Here is an 18,045-nt window from a genome sequence, read left to right as displayed (position 1 = left end):
GCAGATCAAATAAACATCGATAGAGAAACAGAAAAATCTTAACTGAAAATCTTGGCATGAGAGAGGTATATGCAAAACTGGTCCTGAAGGAATTCTTGCATCACGACAATGCACCAGCTCACACAGCAATGTCTGTGGGGGAGTTTTTGGCCAGTAAAAAAATAACTGTATTGGAATACCCTCTCTACTCACCTGATCTGGTCCCCAATGACATTTTTCTTTACCCAAAGATAAAGAAAATATTGAAAGGAACACATTTTGATGACATCCAGGACATCAAGAATAATATGATGACAGCTCTGAGGGCCGATCCAGAAAAAGAGTTCTAAAATTGTTTTGACGGGTAGACTAGGCACTGGCATTGGTGTATAGCTTCCCAAGGGGGAGTACTTAGAAAGTGACTGTAGTGATATTCACCAATGAGGTATGTAGCACTTTCTCTAGGTTCACGAACTTAACAGTCAGACCTCGTATAGTATATTTACTTTCAGTTAAGGAGGAGTCCTAAGTCACCCACATAGGTAGTTAGTGGGTTAGTGGAAGTGATACTTGATGCAAACAACAATTAAGAGTATGAACTTGAAAATGAAAACAGATGGAAGTAAATGATGGTTTAATGGTGTACAAGTAATGACAGAAATTGACTATGTAGGAATGGCTTTTTTTAAAAAAAAGGATTACTTCTACAGGGGAAGAAGCTGCTTGCTGGCAAAGTCACTACTCTGTCTATCCTTTTGGCCCCTCCCTATAAATCTGGATACACAGATATAATTACACTTGAAGGAATTATGGAGTTGGAGAATTATACATACAGAATAAAGAAAGAACATCTGATAACGGGGCTAGGAAGTTGCTGATCTTTTCTTTACTCCTTCAATGAGTCAATAAAATTTGCCACTGCCACTTCTATCCAAAGGAAGTTTTTTTTTAAAATCAAGGGAGGTGCTCCTTTTATCCCTGTGATAGCCTGCTGCTTTTGGCAAGGAGAAATAAAGATATGTGGAGCACCAGACAGATGATCAATGGAGGAGGCTTATTCTAGAGTCACACATTAAATTATAGGGTCCAGAGCACAAGAGAAGCAGGTGCAAAGACAGCCATTCCATGGAAAAACAGCAATGGGAGGAGAACCATTGAAAGATGACTTAATCAAAAGTCGTATTTATCTAAAAAAGAGTTGCAGGAAAGGAGGAAAAAATGAATGTGCTTGACAGAGGTCTGCCAGGAATGGAGGAGGAAAAGAATGGAAGAAGGTATAGTATAAAAGAATGGCATGGTAGTCATAGTATGAAAAAGAGGTGACTTTGCTGTGGCTTGACTGTAGTTTGTCCCTAAAGTGCATGCTAAAGGTTAATTGCCAATGCAACAGTAGGAGGTGTCTGGATCATGGGAGCAGATCAGATCCCTCATGAAGAGATTAAGGCCCTCTCACCACAATGAGTTCTTATTCTCATGGGAATGAATTAGTTCCCAAAAAAGTGGTTGTGTTATGAGCCATGTGCCTTTTGCTGTTTGGTCCTTATTTGCACATGCCTGCTCCCCCATTTACCTTATGCCTTGTTATGATGCAGCATGAAAAAAACCCTCTCGAGAAGCCACCTCCATGCCCTTGAGCTTTCTAGCCTCCAGAAAAAGCTAAATAAACCTCTTTTCTTTATTAATCATCCAATTTCAGATATTCTGTTAAGGACTAAGACACTCTTAAATACCAGTTTTATATGAATTCAGTAGGAAAGTCTGTACTGTGACAGTATATGAAAGTAAACATAAAAAGGACTGTACAGCTGTCCAAAGGTACATTAAACTGACAGTATAATAGTAGTGACATTGAGGCTATCGTTAAAATAATTCTAAAATAAATACTCCATAGAACAGAGAAGTCACTATTTACTGTGACTACTTGATAAGGTCTCTTCCATTACTTAGAAAGTTGGTATAATATCATCTAGAGGTCCAAGATTTTCTTTTCTTTCTTTTTTTTTTTTTTCCTGAATCAAGATCTCACTCTGCTATCCAGACAAGTACAGTGACACAATCACAGCTCACGGTAGACTCAGCTTGCTAGACTCAGGCCATCCTTCTGCCCCAGGAGTAGCTACCACTTCAGCCTCCCAAGTAGGTGAGACTACAGGCGTGCACCATGACACCAGGCTAAAGTTTTGACGTTTTGTAGAGAAGAGGTCCTGCTATGTTGCCTAGACTCATTTCAAACTCCTGGGCTCATGAGGTCCTCTCACCTCAGCTTCTCAAAGTACTGGAATTACAGGCATGAGTCATTGTATCCAGCCTCAAGCATTTTCAAAAGTAGAAACTATTATTAATTTTTAGAAAATAGTGGTGATAGTATTTAACTACCTCTTTACTTGCTAATGTAGAAATATTTATTTGTATATTATGATTTCACATTTTTTTCTTCAATGATTCATTGGGTGGAGGGAGGTATTCACTTATGAGTGCACAAGATAATTTTTTCTTGTTTTCTTCAAGTTGAGTTGAAAAGTAAGCTAAATACACTAGGCACTGGTAAAACAACTCTTTTTTTTTTTTGAGTTGGAGTCTTGCTGTGGTCCAGGTTGGAGTGCCGTGGGACACTCATGTCCACTCCAGTGTCGACCTGCTGGGCTCTGGCAATACCTCTGCCTCAGTCTTCCAAGTAGCCAGAACTACAGGCGCATGCTACCACACCTGGCTAATTTTTGATTTATTGTAGAGACGAGATCTCGCCCCATTGCCCAGGCTGGTCTCAAACCTGCGGGTTTAGGCAATTCACTCCCCTCAGCCTTCCAAAGTACTGGGATTACAGGTTGAGTCACCAAGTCAGGCGATGAAACGAATGTTTTAAATGCCTAATATAATGACCAAAATAACTTTAAAGAAAGGACTACATTATAATCAACCTTGTTTTTAAATAGAACAATAGACTTACCAATCTACATGTAAGACCAATAACTGCCACTGGGGTCTGTGCAGACTGAGAAATGTCAAAAAGATTATAGAGGAGTGTCTGGTTCTTGTGATGAGCAAAAAGATCAAATTCATCTAATATGAAGATTACTGGACAACTGCTAGTCCGATCACCTAAAATGAAAGTAGAGTATTATATTAACAAGCAATTATACCAATCTTGACTAAATTTCCAAGCTATTTACTATATTTGGTTTGAAAACTATTCAACAAACATATCAATAACCCACTCTGGGAAGGGAATTTACTGATGCATGCAAAAGGACTGACAATTAAGTTCGCGAACTCATCCTAGGAAAAGTACTAAGTACTCCCCTTGGGAAGCTATACACCAACACCAGTGCCTAGTCTACCCATCAAAGGTATTTTGGGACTCTTTTTCTGCAATGGCCATCAGAGCTTACATTGTACTACCCTGGATATTCGATATCGTCAAAATCTCTTCCTTTCAATATTTCCTTTAGCTTCAGGTGAAGAAAAATGTCATTGGGCACCAGATCAGGTGAGTAGGAAAGATGTTCCAATACAGTTATTTGCTTACTAGCTAAAAATTCCCTCATAGACAGTTCTGTTTGAGCAGGTGCACTGCTGTGACATAAGAGCTTCTATGGGACCATTCTTGCACATACCTTTCTCATGCCAAGATTTTCAGTTATTTTCCTGTTTCTCTATCAATGTTTTTTGGTTTTTTTTTTTTTAGTTAGAGTCTTACTCCATTGCCCAGGCTGGAGTGCAGAGGCATGCTCATAGCCACCCCAGTGTCTACCTGCTGGGCTCAGGAGATAGTTTCACCTTAGCCTTCCAAGTGGCTGGAATTACAGGCGTAAGCCACCACACTAGGCTAATTTTTTGATTTATTGTAGAAACGAAGGCTCGTCAAGTTGCCTAGGCAGGTCTCAAATCCTCAGACTCTGGCAATCCTCTCACCTTGGCCTCCCAAAGTGCTGGTATTACAGGCTTGAAGCACTGCAACCGGCCTATCGATGTTTATTTGATCTGCTATGCTTCTCATAGTCAGTCAGTGATTTTAACATAAAACTCAAAATTTTTTTGCCATGTTTGTGTCAGTTCTGCTTGTTACTGGCTGCCCTGACCATTTTTCATCAGTGAGCTTCCTCTCCCCTCAGGAAAATGTTTAATCCATTTGTTCACTGTCATTTACTTCATAACATTATCCCCATAAACTTGGACTAACATGTCTCTGATTTCACTTCCACTCTTGCCAAGTTTAACAAGAAATTTAATATTTGTGCATTGCTCTAATTCAAACTCCAACATTCTTCCAACAGAAGCTCTGATGGCCATGCCAGAAAAATAGTTCCAAAATTGTTTTGATGGGTGGTTTAGGCAGTGGTGTGCATAGTTTCAAGGGGAGTATTTTGAAGGCGATCACACAGTGATATTCAGCAATAAGGTATGTAGTACTTTTACTAGGATTAGTTCATAAACTTAATTGTCAGACCTCATATATCTACTTAACAAAAAAAATTACTCACAGGACAAAGACAGCCCTTATTGCACTTAAGTAGTTCATAGTCTAGTTACCAGACTCTAGTAGTTTGTTGACAATTTTCAAAAATAATTATATTTATAATTATATAAATATAATTCTTAATAATTACAAAATTGATATAAACTAGTTAATACCTATATATTAATAGAACTAAAACACTTCAGGATTTAAAAAATAATGGAGCTGGATTCGGTGGCTCAGCCTGTAATCCCGTGCCTTTGGGAGGCTGAGGTGAGTGGATTGCCTGAGCCCGCGGGTTCGAGACCCGCCTGGGCAGGCGAGACCTCATCTCCACAATAAATCAAAAAATCAGTCAGGCATGGTAGCACATGCCTGTAGTTCCAGCTACTTGGAAGGCTGAGGCGGAAGGATCACTGGAGCCCAGCAGGTCGAGGCTGCAGTGGCTGGGAGCGGCCACTGCACTCCAGTCTGAGTGACACAGTCTGGGCAACAGAGTGAGACTCCAACTCAAAAAAACAAAACAAAACAAAACAAAAAACGGGAGTCACTAATTCATGAACAAAACAACTGTTTTAACAGAGATTTTTTTAGTTAGTAGAAATGCAAAGTATACTTTCCCATAGAAACAATTCCTGTAAACAATGGTTAGACAAAACTACTTAACGCCTTTTAGTCATAATTTTTAACATTTCAACAATGGAGAAAAGTTAAAAATGACTGTCTGGATACACTTTTCTCATCCCAACAATAGAAACTAATTTAGTTCAAGAATCTCTATTACCTTAGGTTTAAAGGCTTTACATTTGCATTAAAAAGATAAAACAAAAATTTGATTAAGGGAAGATTTATTCCAATAGACAATAAAACAAATACAGTAGCACAAATGATTTAATATTGGTACAAAACAAAAGAGTACTTAAAAGTCTAGAAAGAGACCTATATATTAAAGTAAAACTTTAGTATTTGATAAAATGTAGCATTATATATCAGTGGAGAAAACTAGTATAATCAAAGTTTGATCCACAATTTACAACTCATAACAAAACAAACTCCAAATTATAACTTACAAACCTATGTGTTAAATGAAAACATGAGTTAATGTCACCATAATCTGAAGGAGAGAAAAAAAATTCTAGATAAAATAACTGTATAGAAGATGTAAAACTTCAGTTCAGCAGAAAAATCCCAATAAAATTTAAACGAAGAGAAAAATAAGCACAATAATTCCCATAGATAAGCATGAGATAAACATTACCAAAATTAGTCAAAGATTCAACAGAAAACCCAATCATGTGTCACTAAGCGATAGGGATGTATTCTAAGAAACGCATCCTTAGGCGATTCAGTCCTTGTGTGAACAACCTAGAGTTATCCAGGTTATACAGTGCAGCCTATTGCTCTTAGGCTACAAACCTGTATGGCAATGGCATTGCAGGCAATTGTGAGACAATGGTAGGTATCTGTGTATCTAAAAATATCTAAATATAGAAAAGGTACAGTGAAAGCATGGAATTATAATCTTATGGGATCAGTGGCACATATGTGGTCTACTGTTGACCAAAATATTATTATGCAGTGCGTGACTATACATAAACCAGGAAATAGCAATGGTCAATAAAATTATGAGCATCACTACTACCAGAATCATATAAATTAAAAAAGAACACAATTATGCAAATTAAATTAAGAGATAAATTTTTTTCTATTAGACATGCAGACAAAAATTAATAATAGTTTTTGAAGATGTGAAGAAAAAGGTACCCTACAATATTCAGAAAGTGAACTTAGGGTAGTTTGATAATATCTATTTTTCAAATATGATTCCTTTTTTGCTCAGAATTCTACACATTGAAATGTATCCCAGGAAATATCTGGATTGTCATCAAAGGATTTCTTCCTAATTATAAAAATTAGAAACAAAAGTCCTAACTAATTATTAATAAACTACAGCACCTTATAAAACAGAATATATCAGAACCATAAAAATTTACTAATTACAAAAGAAAAGATAATTTTATTCTTGTAAAAAATTTACAGCTATCTCTACAATGAGATGATGCAGGTGAATAATCATTATTACAGAGGTAGAACACTGTAATCATCTTATTCTTTCTTATATTTCTGTATTTATGAGAAGCTCTTTTTTTTTCTTTTGGTAAATGCATCTAGTACCTTTATAGTCAGGGGAAAGATAAAGTTAAAAACAAATGTCTTTTGATACAGCTAAATATGTTAATATTTACCTTTTTTTAAAGCTTCCAGAAGAAAGGAAAGGTTTTCAGCAAAGCTTCCCTGAATAACACAAAAAGATAACATGACTAGAAATTTAGTGAAATAAAGAATAAAAGGGGGCTATTTGATTCTTAGATTTTATATAGATATTGTATATCATTTTTCCTAGTAATTAGAATCACTGTGCAGACTCAAATGAGTGTCTCTAAACTTACTATCTAAAACTTACATTAAATATAAAAGCAGAGATGCCTCAGCACTGAAAATGGCACTGTTATGTTTGAAATTTTATGTTTTCTGGGAAAAATCTGAAAAAATGTTAAATTTATTTTGAAGGTAGTTATGTAGAGTTGCTATATTCTAAATATAGTTGGAGACCTAAAAATGCATTCCACTTTGGGTCTTCAAACACACAGGGCTCTTCCAAGTCTCAAAGTACTTTGTACCACTAGAGAAATGACTGTGAGTTTAAATGAGATTAAAACAAAAAAGGTAGAAAAAATTTGCTTGAAATATTAGATACTCTAATAGTGCTTGTTTATTGAAGAGTGTGTATATGTGTATGTGTGTGTGTGTGTGTGTATTTATTTATATGCAATTTTGTTTTAAGAGGTGGAGTCCATGCTGCCTAGGCTGGACTTGAACTTCTAGGCTCTATTGCATCTTCTGTGTCTCAGCATTCCAAGTAGCTGGGACTACAGGGACATGCCGCATACCACCATGCCTGGCTGCAAGAATTTGTATATTTCATATCAAGTTTGTCTATGTTGACTTTTAATAGAGCCAAAACATATTTTTGAATACAATTTAAATATTCCAGATGAAACTTAATACAGTACTAGATGAACTATCCAGACGTTCCAGATTGAGGGTACAAGCCTCATTAAAATATTTTTTCTCGAGACCCGCCTGGGCAGCGAGACCTCATCTCTACAATAAATCAAAAAAATCAGCTGGGCGTGGTGGCGCACGCCTGTAATTCTGGCTACTCAGAAGGCTGAGGCGGAAGGATCGCTGGAGCCCAGCAGGCCAAGGCTGCGGTGGCCGGGAGCGGCCACTGCACTCCAGTCTGGACGACAGAGTAAGACTCCAACTCAAAAAAATATATATATAATTTTTTTCATTGAAGTCATTAATTTTTATTTCATTCAAATTTCTTAACTTAAAGAAACAGCCACCTTTAAATTTGAGGAGATATAATGCAGAAAAGAGACCCATTTGTTTATTCTCCAATTGAGATATCTGAAATAAAATCGCATAACAGGTTTTTAAGAACACACATAGTATGATGATAGTATGCTGTCATGTTAACACTATTTCCAGGGTAGGCATGGTAAGAGGTATTAATCTATTATTTACCATAACATAACAAAGGCTCAAAAGAACAAATATACTGGGAAATCAGTGGTCAGTTCCTCAAAATTTGCTTGCTTTGTCTTGTTTCTTTCTTTTTTTTTTGGTTAAAAGCCTATTACATCTGACATTAAGTATATACTTATATAAATATATATAAATGTATGTATAAGATACATATATGCATGTATATATATATATATATATATATACACACACATGCATACATATACATTTGCTATATTATATCAGACCAGAAAAGTTCTGAGTTGAATTAAGTGACTTAAGTTCTTTTTTTTTTTTTGAGTTGGAGTCTCACTCTGTCACCCAGACTGAAGTGCAGTGGCTGCTCCCGGCCACCGTAGCCTCGACCTGCTGGGCTCCAGCGATCCTTCCCCCTCAGCCTTCTGAGTAGCCGGAATTACAGGCGCGCGCTACCACGCACAGCTGATTTTTTATTTATTGTAGAGATGAGGTCTCGCTGCCCAGGCGGGTCTCGAACCCGCGGGCTCAGGCAATTCACTCACCTCAGCCTCCCAAAGGCACGGGATTACAGGCTGAGCCACCGAGCCCGGCTGAATTAAGTTCTTATAATGTCCAGCCTTTGTCATATTATGGCCTTAGGCAAGTTAATTATGCTGTCTTAGATGCCTAATTTATATAGTGAAGGAATTAAAGCAATAATCTCTGTACATAGTGATGATAATAATAGTGATGATTAGAATAAAATGATAAACAAATGTGCCTTATATTACTTTACAAAAATCCAGTGTGAATATGTGCATTTAAAAATGTCAGAAACACCTATCCAGATCAACTAGAAACCAAAAACCAAACTGAACAAACTGAATTGGAACTCTTTGGCCTAGTAGGCCACTAGCTTCAAAATTACATTCTAAAAAAGGAGGAAAACATTAGATTTAGAAGGGGCATTTTGAACTTGCATTTCAAAGATCTGCAGACTAAGGAAGAGAAAAATACACACAACTTTTTATAGATAATTATTAAAGAACGAAACTCCTAAATGTGAGGAGGTTTATACAACTATGGCTGTGTCATTGCTATAGAGAGCACACAGTTGAGAGGTTAGAGTGACAGCACTGCATGGTTACCAGTGACCAGAAAATGAATTTGGAATGCACAAAACCTACTTCAGTTGCATAGGCAGTATGAAGGCAGGCGATTTCATCGTGAAAATCAGACAGCTACAAATTAAATAATCATGTATTCCCTAGGCTCTATCCTACATAGAGGATAAAAGTTTTGAACATAGGTAAAACAGATGTCAAAACAAAAACCACATGATTATATCATTAGATGCAGAAAAAGCTTTTGATAAAATACAGCACCTCTTTTTGATAAAAACCCTCGAACATCTAGGCATACGTGGAACATACCTCAAAATCGTAAAAGCCATCTATGAGAAAAGTTTTGAACATTTCTAATCAATTTGTTTTAAGGATGTTCACTGCCTAAGACTCTGAGCAATTATGCTAATGAGGTATGGATACATTTCTGAAAACAGAATAACACAATAATTGACATTTGTAAGCATATTATCAACTAGTATTTTTTTTTAAGTTTAATGTTTTTTTCTTAAGTATAATCCTGTGAAGTATGTGTAATAAAAAATGCCCATTTAATACATACCAAATCTGAAATTCAGAGATATTCATTAGTCCAAGATTACCAGGAAGTCAAATGGTTGTAAGTTATGACTGAAATCTACTTAATGCAGCTTTAAATTCAGTATATTTCCCACAATGCCTATGGTACCCAAGTTTCAGAAAACTATAAGTAGACTGCTAGGGTATAGTATTTTTGAAAATGTACTAATCTATCCCTAGACAGAGAATCAGAATATTTATCTTACAGGTAAAAACAAACTCAGAGAATAACTATGTAAACCTGAATTTCTGGTTATTTTATAGCCAGTATTTACCACACCAAAAAAAACCATGATAAAGACTTGATGACTAAATATATCCTAATATATTACACACTTTTATGACAAGAATTCTACAAGTTTCAATTTAGAATCTCTGAACCCTTCTATAACTTTCCAGAAACATAAAAAGATCTATGCTATAAACACTTGACTTTGAAGTTTATTTAATAAAATGACTAAAATGATACTTACAAAAACTTTATCTCCAACTACATTTTCCAGATTTAATTGCCTTGTGATTTCCTTTATGGCAATTTTATCATTGATCTGTAGTAGTCCTGAAATAAAGTCCATTTATACTTATTTAATTAAAATTAAATATGTATTTGATATAGCAGATTATTCTCCAGTTAAGTATATTTCGCGATTATTTAAAAATTTAACTGGAATAAAAGTCAAAGCCTGTTAGTTCACATTAATTCCTTTTTAAAACTCAGCAATAAGGACATTTGGTAGTGCCAAAGAACAATCTTCTTTGGAATTATTTTAAAAAAGAAAAAAAAAAAAAAGGTCAAAAGCCAGAGTCCTTATGTGCCTCCTTTTTTAATTTCCAAAAAATATTGAGTATGGCATGCTAACTAAAGGATGTGACAAATGGATCTAGTTTAAAATAATCTAACTTATTAATACAGACTTTAAACAGACAAGTCAACTTAGTTTAATGCTATGAAAACTCCACATGGTTTTTATCATTTCCAATGGCAAAATGATGACACACTTACCATTTAGGTGAACTTGTAATACATTTTCACTCACTTCTATATCCATGAGTTCTTTCAAAGCATGATTTATTAACTAAATAAATATGAAAAGTTTATAAAATATTTAAAAGACAAAAAGAAGCTCATATTTCTTTTCAAACTATGAGTGGTGGGAACAGAATATAAACAAATTGCCCTTTTAGTTAAGTAAATTTTAAAATTTTTTACAATTAAAAGGTTTAACTAAGATAGCTCAGGTCTGACTATTCTTAAGTTATCAGATCCAAGACCGATACCACACTCTCTCAATTATCTACCTAAACGTTTAACAAAAGTTCAGAAACAAGCCTCAGACTTTAAAATAAATATTCCTCTACATGTCACACTAAACTGTGGCCCTTTCTAAACTTCACATCTGTTAGTACATTATACATCTCTCTGACATTTACTGAACTAAATATAATTAAAATCAGTTAAAAGTGATTGAAAAATATGTACCAGAAAAACGCTAAATGATTGTAAAATGTGTACTCCCAATACATCAATTTCTATGTAATGCTGTGAACTACTTTGTACGTTATCACAGAATGAAAATCAGAAAAAAGAAATACTAAGATGATAAGTTGAAAATGAGATATTCCCTCTGATAGTTGCTACAGATAAAGTGTTTATTAAAGAAACTTAGGGCTTGAAATGAAGAAAAAAACTACTAACAACAGTTATTACTAAAATAGATTCAATGTTACATTCAGAAAGTGTTACATCACCTTAAACTATTCAATTATATCAATTATAAAGCTTCACATTTTCTTAAAAGATTTTTATGCAACATACTTACATTCTCTACTTTTTGTGACATCCTATTATTCTTCTATTGCAATATTATACTTCTATTCATATTACCACTGCATACATTTTAAAAAATAAATAGAATTAAGAACAGCCAAAAACTATTTTAAAAATAAGAGTTATGATGTGTATACCTTCTAATATTAAAATAGAGTATACTGTCACGGAATAAACTGACCAAGAAAAGAGGCTGTATAAACAAATAAAATTGCATGCACGGCATCAAAACTTAGTAAGGACAAAAAGGGTTCTTCAACAAAGGTACTTGGACAACTTGTAAACTATTTTCAAAAACAAAAACAAAATACTATATATTTGTATTTGCAACATGCTACTTTTATTTGTTACTGTGACATGTCTGTATAAACGGAAAAAGCAAATATTATACTTATTTTAAATCATTGGATTTTACAATAACTTTTCCTGGTATACTTGTATGATTTTTAAAGCACAGAGAATTCTACCTTAGACAAGTAGTCTACGTAGTCTACGTCCTGTTTTGTTTTGTTTTTTTTTGAGTTGGAGTCTCACTCTGTTGCCCAGACTGGAGTGCAGTGGTCGCTCCCGGCCACTGCAGCCTCAACCTGCTGGGCTCCGGAGATCCTTCTGCCTCAGCCTTCCGAGTAGCCGGAATCACAGGCATGCACTACCACGCCCGGCTGATTTTTTTATTTATTGTAGAGATGAGGTCTCGCTGCACAGGCGGGTTTCGAACCCGCGGGCTCAGGCAATCCACTCACCTCAGCCTCCCAAAGGCGCGGGATTACAGGCTGAGCCACCGAGCCCGGCTTGTCTATGTCCTCTTAAAAGGAGACAATCTCAAGATATCAACTGTTATAATACTAGTAATAACCTAGCTAAGAAATGACATTAAAGACCTGTGTGAAGGAGAGATAATACTTCTCTACCTTTGGGTAGATCAGGCCCTATCATAAAAGCACACACCTAGACAATACAAACTGGGTCCCTCAAACTATTGCTTTCAGCATGATTTTCTTGGTAATCTGTGGTGTTGTTTCTCCATTTCTTGGTATTTTCTTTGGCTCTAATTTTCTGATTTAATTCATAAAGTATTTTGTTTTATGTTTTGATTTTGTTCTAAATCATTTTGCTTCCTTTGCAAGAAGGAATGGGGCTATTAATATCCTCTTCATGTTACATATGCATAAAGAGTTACAACAGGCTTATAGCTAGCTCTCTTTCCACTGAACTCACTTTTACTTTAAACGTTAACTTATGCTTTGCTTGGATTAGCCAACTACTGTTTTATGGGATGTGTGTATGGTCTGAAATTATAACTTAAATGTATTAGCAAGTGTGTCTTCAAATAATTTTAGTTTCAATCTGGATATTGCTAAAATTTACTGTGCAATTAGCTAGGTAATCAACCATTTAATTTAAGTTAGTTTTTTTCATAAATACAGTGTCATCTATTTATATACTGTAAACTACATTATACACTAAAAAGATTTAGTTGGTTATTAATGTTGCACTGACCAATATAGCCCATTTGGTTATTTCCTTTTCACATTCTTTATGCCTAAAAATTAATTTTACAAATACACACCAGATAATTTTCTCAGACCAGCCAGCATCTTGGGATTTTTCTGCTCACAAAGTATTAATATTTCCAAATATTATAATAAACACAAGATTCACCAATATACAACTAGAGAAAACATCCTATTTAACTATCTAGCAATTTTATCTACAGTAACTTCCATGTGTTTTCTAGAACTCAACTTGTCACTTGAAACCATATCTATTTTTTAAAAATAAAATGTCTGTACTACAATAAGCCACACTATCTGTTACCTTTTCTAGTTAACTGCAGATTTTGAGTTTTTGGGTTAGAGATAGTTTGGCCAAGGTTAATATTTTAAACATACTAAAATCTTATTTTCTAAATTTAAATTTACATTATTATACTATTGAGAGTTCTTGTCTAAGAATAAGCTATAACTGACAATTTATTCAATCCTTTTTTTAAATCTTAGGATACTCTTCTACACACACACAACAATTTATAAAAGTGGAACAAGCTAAACGAAGATATTCATCTCTTCAACTTCTCCATATTGGAGTGTAGTAGGAAAAAATATAACTATACCCAAATAGAGTAACAGGTAGGGGACTCTTCTAGATTCCAGTGAAGCCATACCAGATAAGTGACTTAAAAGCACCAGAACAGGGTTCTGGTTTAAGAAACAAAACAAAAAGCAGATAAACTGTCACCGTGGCCAAGAATAATTGATCCATTTTATTTACTGATAAATCCCATGCCTAATGCTGTCTTCATTAAGCTTTAATACAAAGAATAAAGAGCCAAATAAAAACTTATAAAAAGATGATATAACATGAAAAAAAGGGAACATAAGTAGATTTAAAAGAGTCATCATAGGAGGAGATCTCAGCAAGAGGGCTGATTAGAGGTGCCTAGAGCTCATCCCTATCTACAAAAAAGGGCCAAGACAAGGGATAAGCAGCTAAGATTTGACCGGCATGTCGAAGGAAGAGTGCTGGAGTGCAGCAGGGGAGTGGAGACATACCAATGGTGACTGGAGGTCCAGAAGGACAGCATGAAGATACCCAGCCCCTGCAGCTGCCATTTCCCCTGCCTAGATCTCACTGGAGTTAGAAGAGACTAACTTCTGTTTTAGGAAAATGTTAAGCATAAGATCTCCACCAGCCCTCATTGGCACTGCAAATACCCACAGTCCTTACCACAGGAGAATGCCACAGTCCTCACAAGCCCTGAGTCCAGTTTGGGGAGCTGCTGGGAATTCATGCAGCTGCACTGCCCCAGATTGGGAGCACAAGGTGTGTATTCCCCATTCCATCCTCGCCCACCCTGTAGGCCAAGCTGCTGGAGCATGGTGCCAACTTGAGATTAGAGTCACTTCTGGAGTGCACCCTGCTCAGGAAGCCTGTGACCACTGAATCATTCCAGAATTAACGTCTTATCTAAAGATGTTCTATAAACAACTCAGCCATGCAGACCTTGGGTCCATGACTGGCTAATACTCTGATCTTGCACAGCACAGAAATCAAGATTCCCACTGCTGTACTTCCAACAAAAGAACCAGTCTGGCAGTCCTGAACAGGGCAAACCTTCCTTTGAGCCAGTCAAATCGCTGCATGCCATCTCCCAAGCGGGAGAGCCCTCCAAGCCTTCAAGCAGCTGACAGGACCCCTGGGCTGGCAGAGCAACTATGCATTCACACTCAGAACCTGAGAAAAGGCTCCATAGTGCCCCACTCCCTCCCTCTCACAGAAACAACCATGGCCTGCTCAACGACCCAGTACCTACAATTAGGGCCTAAGAAACAGTTCTGAAGGCTGCCTCTGGTGGATACGTCATCAGCACAGCCAAGAAGCTGTGAGCCAATGACCTAGACCTGAGAAACAGTCCCGTGGGCCACCCTTGGTAGACATACACCCAGGCTGGCCAAACAGGCCTATGACATGAAACCAGGCCTGAAAAACAGACCTGTTGGCTGACTGTAGTGGGCACTTGCCTGAGCTGGCCGAGCAGCCTTGTGCCCATGTCCCTAACCTGAGAAACAACTCAGGATCCTGCCCCTGGCAGACATTCCGTAAGGCCAATAAAGCATACGTATACCCTTGTCCTCAACCTAAGAAGCATCCTTGTGGGCCACCCCTGGCAGACATGCCCACAGGCTGGCTGAGCAGCCTTGTGCCAACTTCCCAGTCCTGCACTTGGGAAATAGCTCTGTGGAACCCCTCAGCAGACATGCCCCAGGCCAGCTGACCAACTGTATGCCTGCAGTTGTGATAGGTACTACGCCAGTCTGGCCAAGCAGCCTTGTGCCTGCATCCCAGACCTGAGAAATAGCCCCACAGACCACTTTGGGAAAATACAACCCCAGGCCAGTTAAGCAGCAGTATGTCTGAGTCTTGGATCTGAAAATAGCCCAGGCCACTCCTGGGAAGCACGCCCCAGACCAGTTGTACAACCATGTGCCTGTGTTCCTGGACAGAGTAACAACCACATGGCTTCAAACCCAAAGTTGGTTGACCCAAAGCAAGTCAGACCCAAAGCTGGTTGGCTTACTATATGCATACATGTACCCCCCAACCCAAGAAACAGCTTAGCAAGCTCACTCCAGACCAAAGTTATACTGCCACCTCACAAACTGTCTCAGTCTAGGCCACTAAGACACTTGCAAATGACAATAGTATGAATTACAGCTGAAAAACTACATGGAGACCACACTTCCATATCCACAAAGAATCAAGGCCAATGCATCACACTGAAATAACACCCTAAGCCCCTTTCTTACAAATAAGTCTTTTTCTGTGACACCAACTCCATACAATTGAAAGAGGAAACCCTCTACTAGATGTGTAGAAATCAACGTAGAGATGTATCAAACATAAAAAAGAAAACATGATACTTTCAAAGGAAAATAATAACTATCCAGTAACAGACCTGAATCATAAGGAAATACATGAAATGCCAGAAAAATTCAAAATGACTGCTAAAAAATCAGTGAGATATAAAAGAATACAAATAGATAATTCAACAAAATCAGAAAACAGTTTATGATTTGATATGAAATTCCACAAAGAGATATCATGAAAAAGAACCAAACAGAAATTCTACAGATAAAGAATTCAATGAATAAAATAAAAAACATAATCAGGACCTTCAACAATAGACTACACCAAGCATAAGACAAAATTTTTGAAACTGAAGGTAAATCTTTGGAAATAACACATGCAGAAAAGAAAAAAGAATAAGAAAGAAAGCAGAAAGCCTACAAGACTTATAGCTCACCATTAAGTGAACAAATAATGAAAAGGTGAGGAAAATACATTTAATTAAATAATAGCTGAAAATTTTCCAAGTCTTACGAAAGAGATGGACAGCAGGATCCAGGAAACTCAAAGAATCTCAACTAAAACAGGTCCTCCAAATAACATTATAATCAAATTGCCAAAAGTCAAAGAAAGAATTCTAAAAAAGGCCGGGCTTAGAGGCTCAGCCTGTAATCCCAGCACTTTGGGAGGCCGAGGTGAGTGGATTGCCTGAGCCCTCGGGTGTGAGACCCACCCAGGCAACTTGGCAGGACCTCTGTCTCTACAATAAATCAAAAATTAGCCAGGTGTGGTAGTGCGCACCTGTAGTTCTAGCTACTTGGAAGGCTAAGGCGGAAGGATTGCCAGAGTCCAGCAGGTCGGGGGGCGGTGGCTGGGAGTGTGCCACTGCACTCCAGACTGGGCGACAGAGTGAGACTCCAACTAAAAAAAAAAAAAAAAAAAAAAAATTGTAAAAAAAACAGCAGGAGAAAAAATGTCAAGTCACATATCAGAAATTCCCATTAGACTAACAGCAGATATCGCAGAAGAAACTTTATAGGCTAGGAAAGAATGGAAGGATACATTTATTTTTTTATTTTATTTTTTTTTTGAGTTGGAGTCTCACTCTGTCGTCCAGACTGGAGTGCAGTGGCCGCTCCCGGCCACCGCAGCCTCGACCTGCTGGGCTCTGGCGATCCTTCTGCCTCAGCCTTACGAGTAGCCAGAATTACAGGTGCGCGCTACCACGCCCAGCTGATTTTTTGATTTATTGTAGAGATGAGGTCTTGCTGCCCAGGCGAGTCTTGAACCCGCGGGCTCAGGCAATCCACTCACCTCAGCCTCCCAAAGGCACAGGTTTACAGGCTGAGCCACCAAGCTCGGTTGGAATGATACATTTAAAATACTGAAAGAAAAAAACCAAAAACCTGCCAACCTACACCTTGATGTAGAAATAACTGAGATTCAACTTTTTTACTGTAATGCCACTTTGTTTCAAGAGTCACAGTTGACTGTGAAATGTTCCTAATGTACTGATTTCTTAGATCTCATCTTTTCCTTGGCTGATACAAGAGAATCAGTATGGAGCTTCTTTAAAAATTAATGCATTATCTAAAGATGCACTTTAAACATCCCTATGGTGATGTCTTTTCCAAAGATAATAAAATAATAAAAACTAGAAAAAAATTATCATTTACTGAAAGCAGACCTAAATTCATATCAAGAGGGTTTACAGACTATCAGGTTTAAAGATCAACCTCAGATATAACCCTTGAATTTTTTGTATTTCCAAGATAAAGAAAATACTCAGACATGAAAAAAATCAAACACAAACCTAAAACAAGTTAGCTATGGTAGTCAATAGTGACATTCACCAAATACTTCTGGTTAACTGCTCTTCTAGGTACCTAATTAGGAATGTACTTCCTTGCTCTCAAAGTTAAGAGTGGTAATTCTCTAGCCAGTGTACCCTGAGGAGATGTGCTCAATTCACCTCTAGAAAGGAACTTTTGAGTGTGTCCATGATTCACCATGATCTTCTCCCTCCACTGGGATGCTTGTGGAAAAGCAGGTTGAGATAACCTGATTACTCCTATTGAGTAGCTACAACAAGCAGTGCCACTGTGTTGATTCACACTGAGCACAGAACAAGAGCAACAATAAACTTCTGCAGTGTTAAGACACTGAGCTTTGGCGTTGTT

General features: G+C 37.1%; 1 protein-coding gene across 3 annotated transcripts in view; it reads right to left on the bottom strand.

Annotated features, from left to right (window-relative positions):
* Positions 1–18,045, bottom strand: part of ORC4 (origin recognition complex subunit 4) — a 51,777-nt gene that overhangs the window by 13,757 nt on the left and 19,975 nt on the right. For all 3 annotated transcript variants that reach the window (XM_008059872.2, XM_008059873.2, XM_008059874.2), the window contains 4 exons: positions 10,694–10,766; positions 10,164–10,249; positions 6,682–6,730; positions 2,927–3,078 (listed from right to left, as the gene is read on the bottom strand). In XM_008059872.2, the coding sequence (XP_008058063.1) occupies positions 2,927–3,078; positions 6,682–6,730; positions 10,164–10,249; positions 10,694–10,766 (360 nt within the window). The remainder of the gene's footprint in view (positions 1–2,926; positions 3,079–6,681; positions 6,731–10,163; positions 10,250–10,693; positions 10,767–18,045) is intronic.

Source organism: Carlito syrichta, unplaced genomic scaffold, assembly GCF_000164805.1.
Source record: "Carlito syrichta isolate Samal-C Ts95f unplaced genomic scaffold, Tarsius_syrichta-2.0.1 Scaffold304408, whole genome shotgun sequence".
NCBI lineage: Eukaryota > Metazoa > Chordata > Mammalia > Primates > Tarsiidae > Carlito > Carlito syrichta.
Note: the sequence above shows the minus strand (reverse complement) of the source record. Positions and strands in the feature narration are given on the sequence as shown.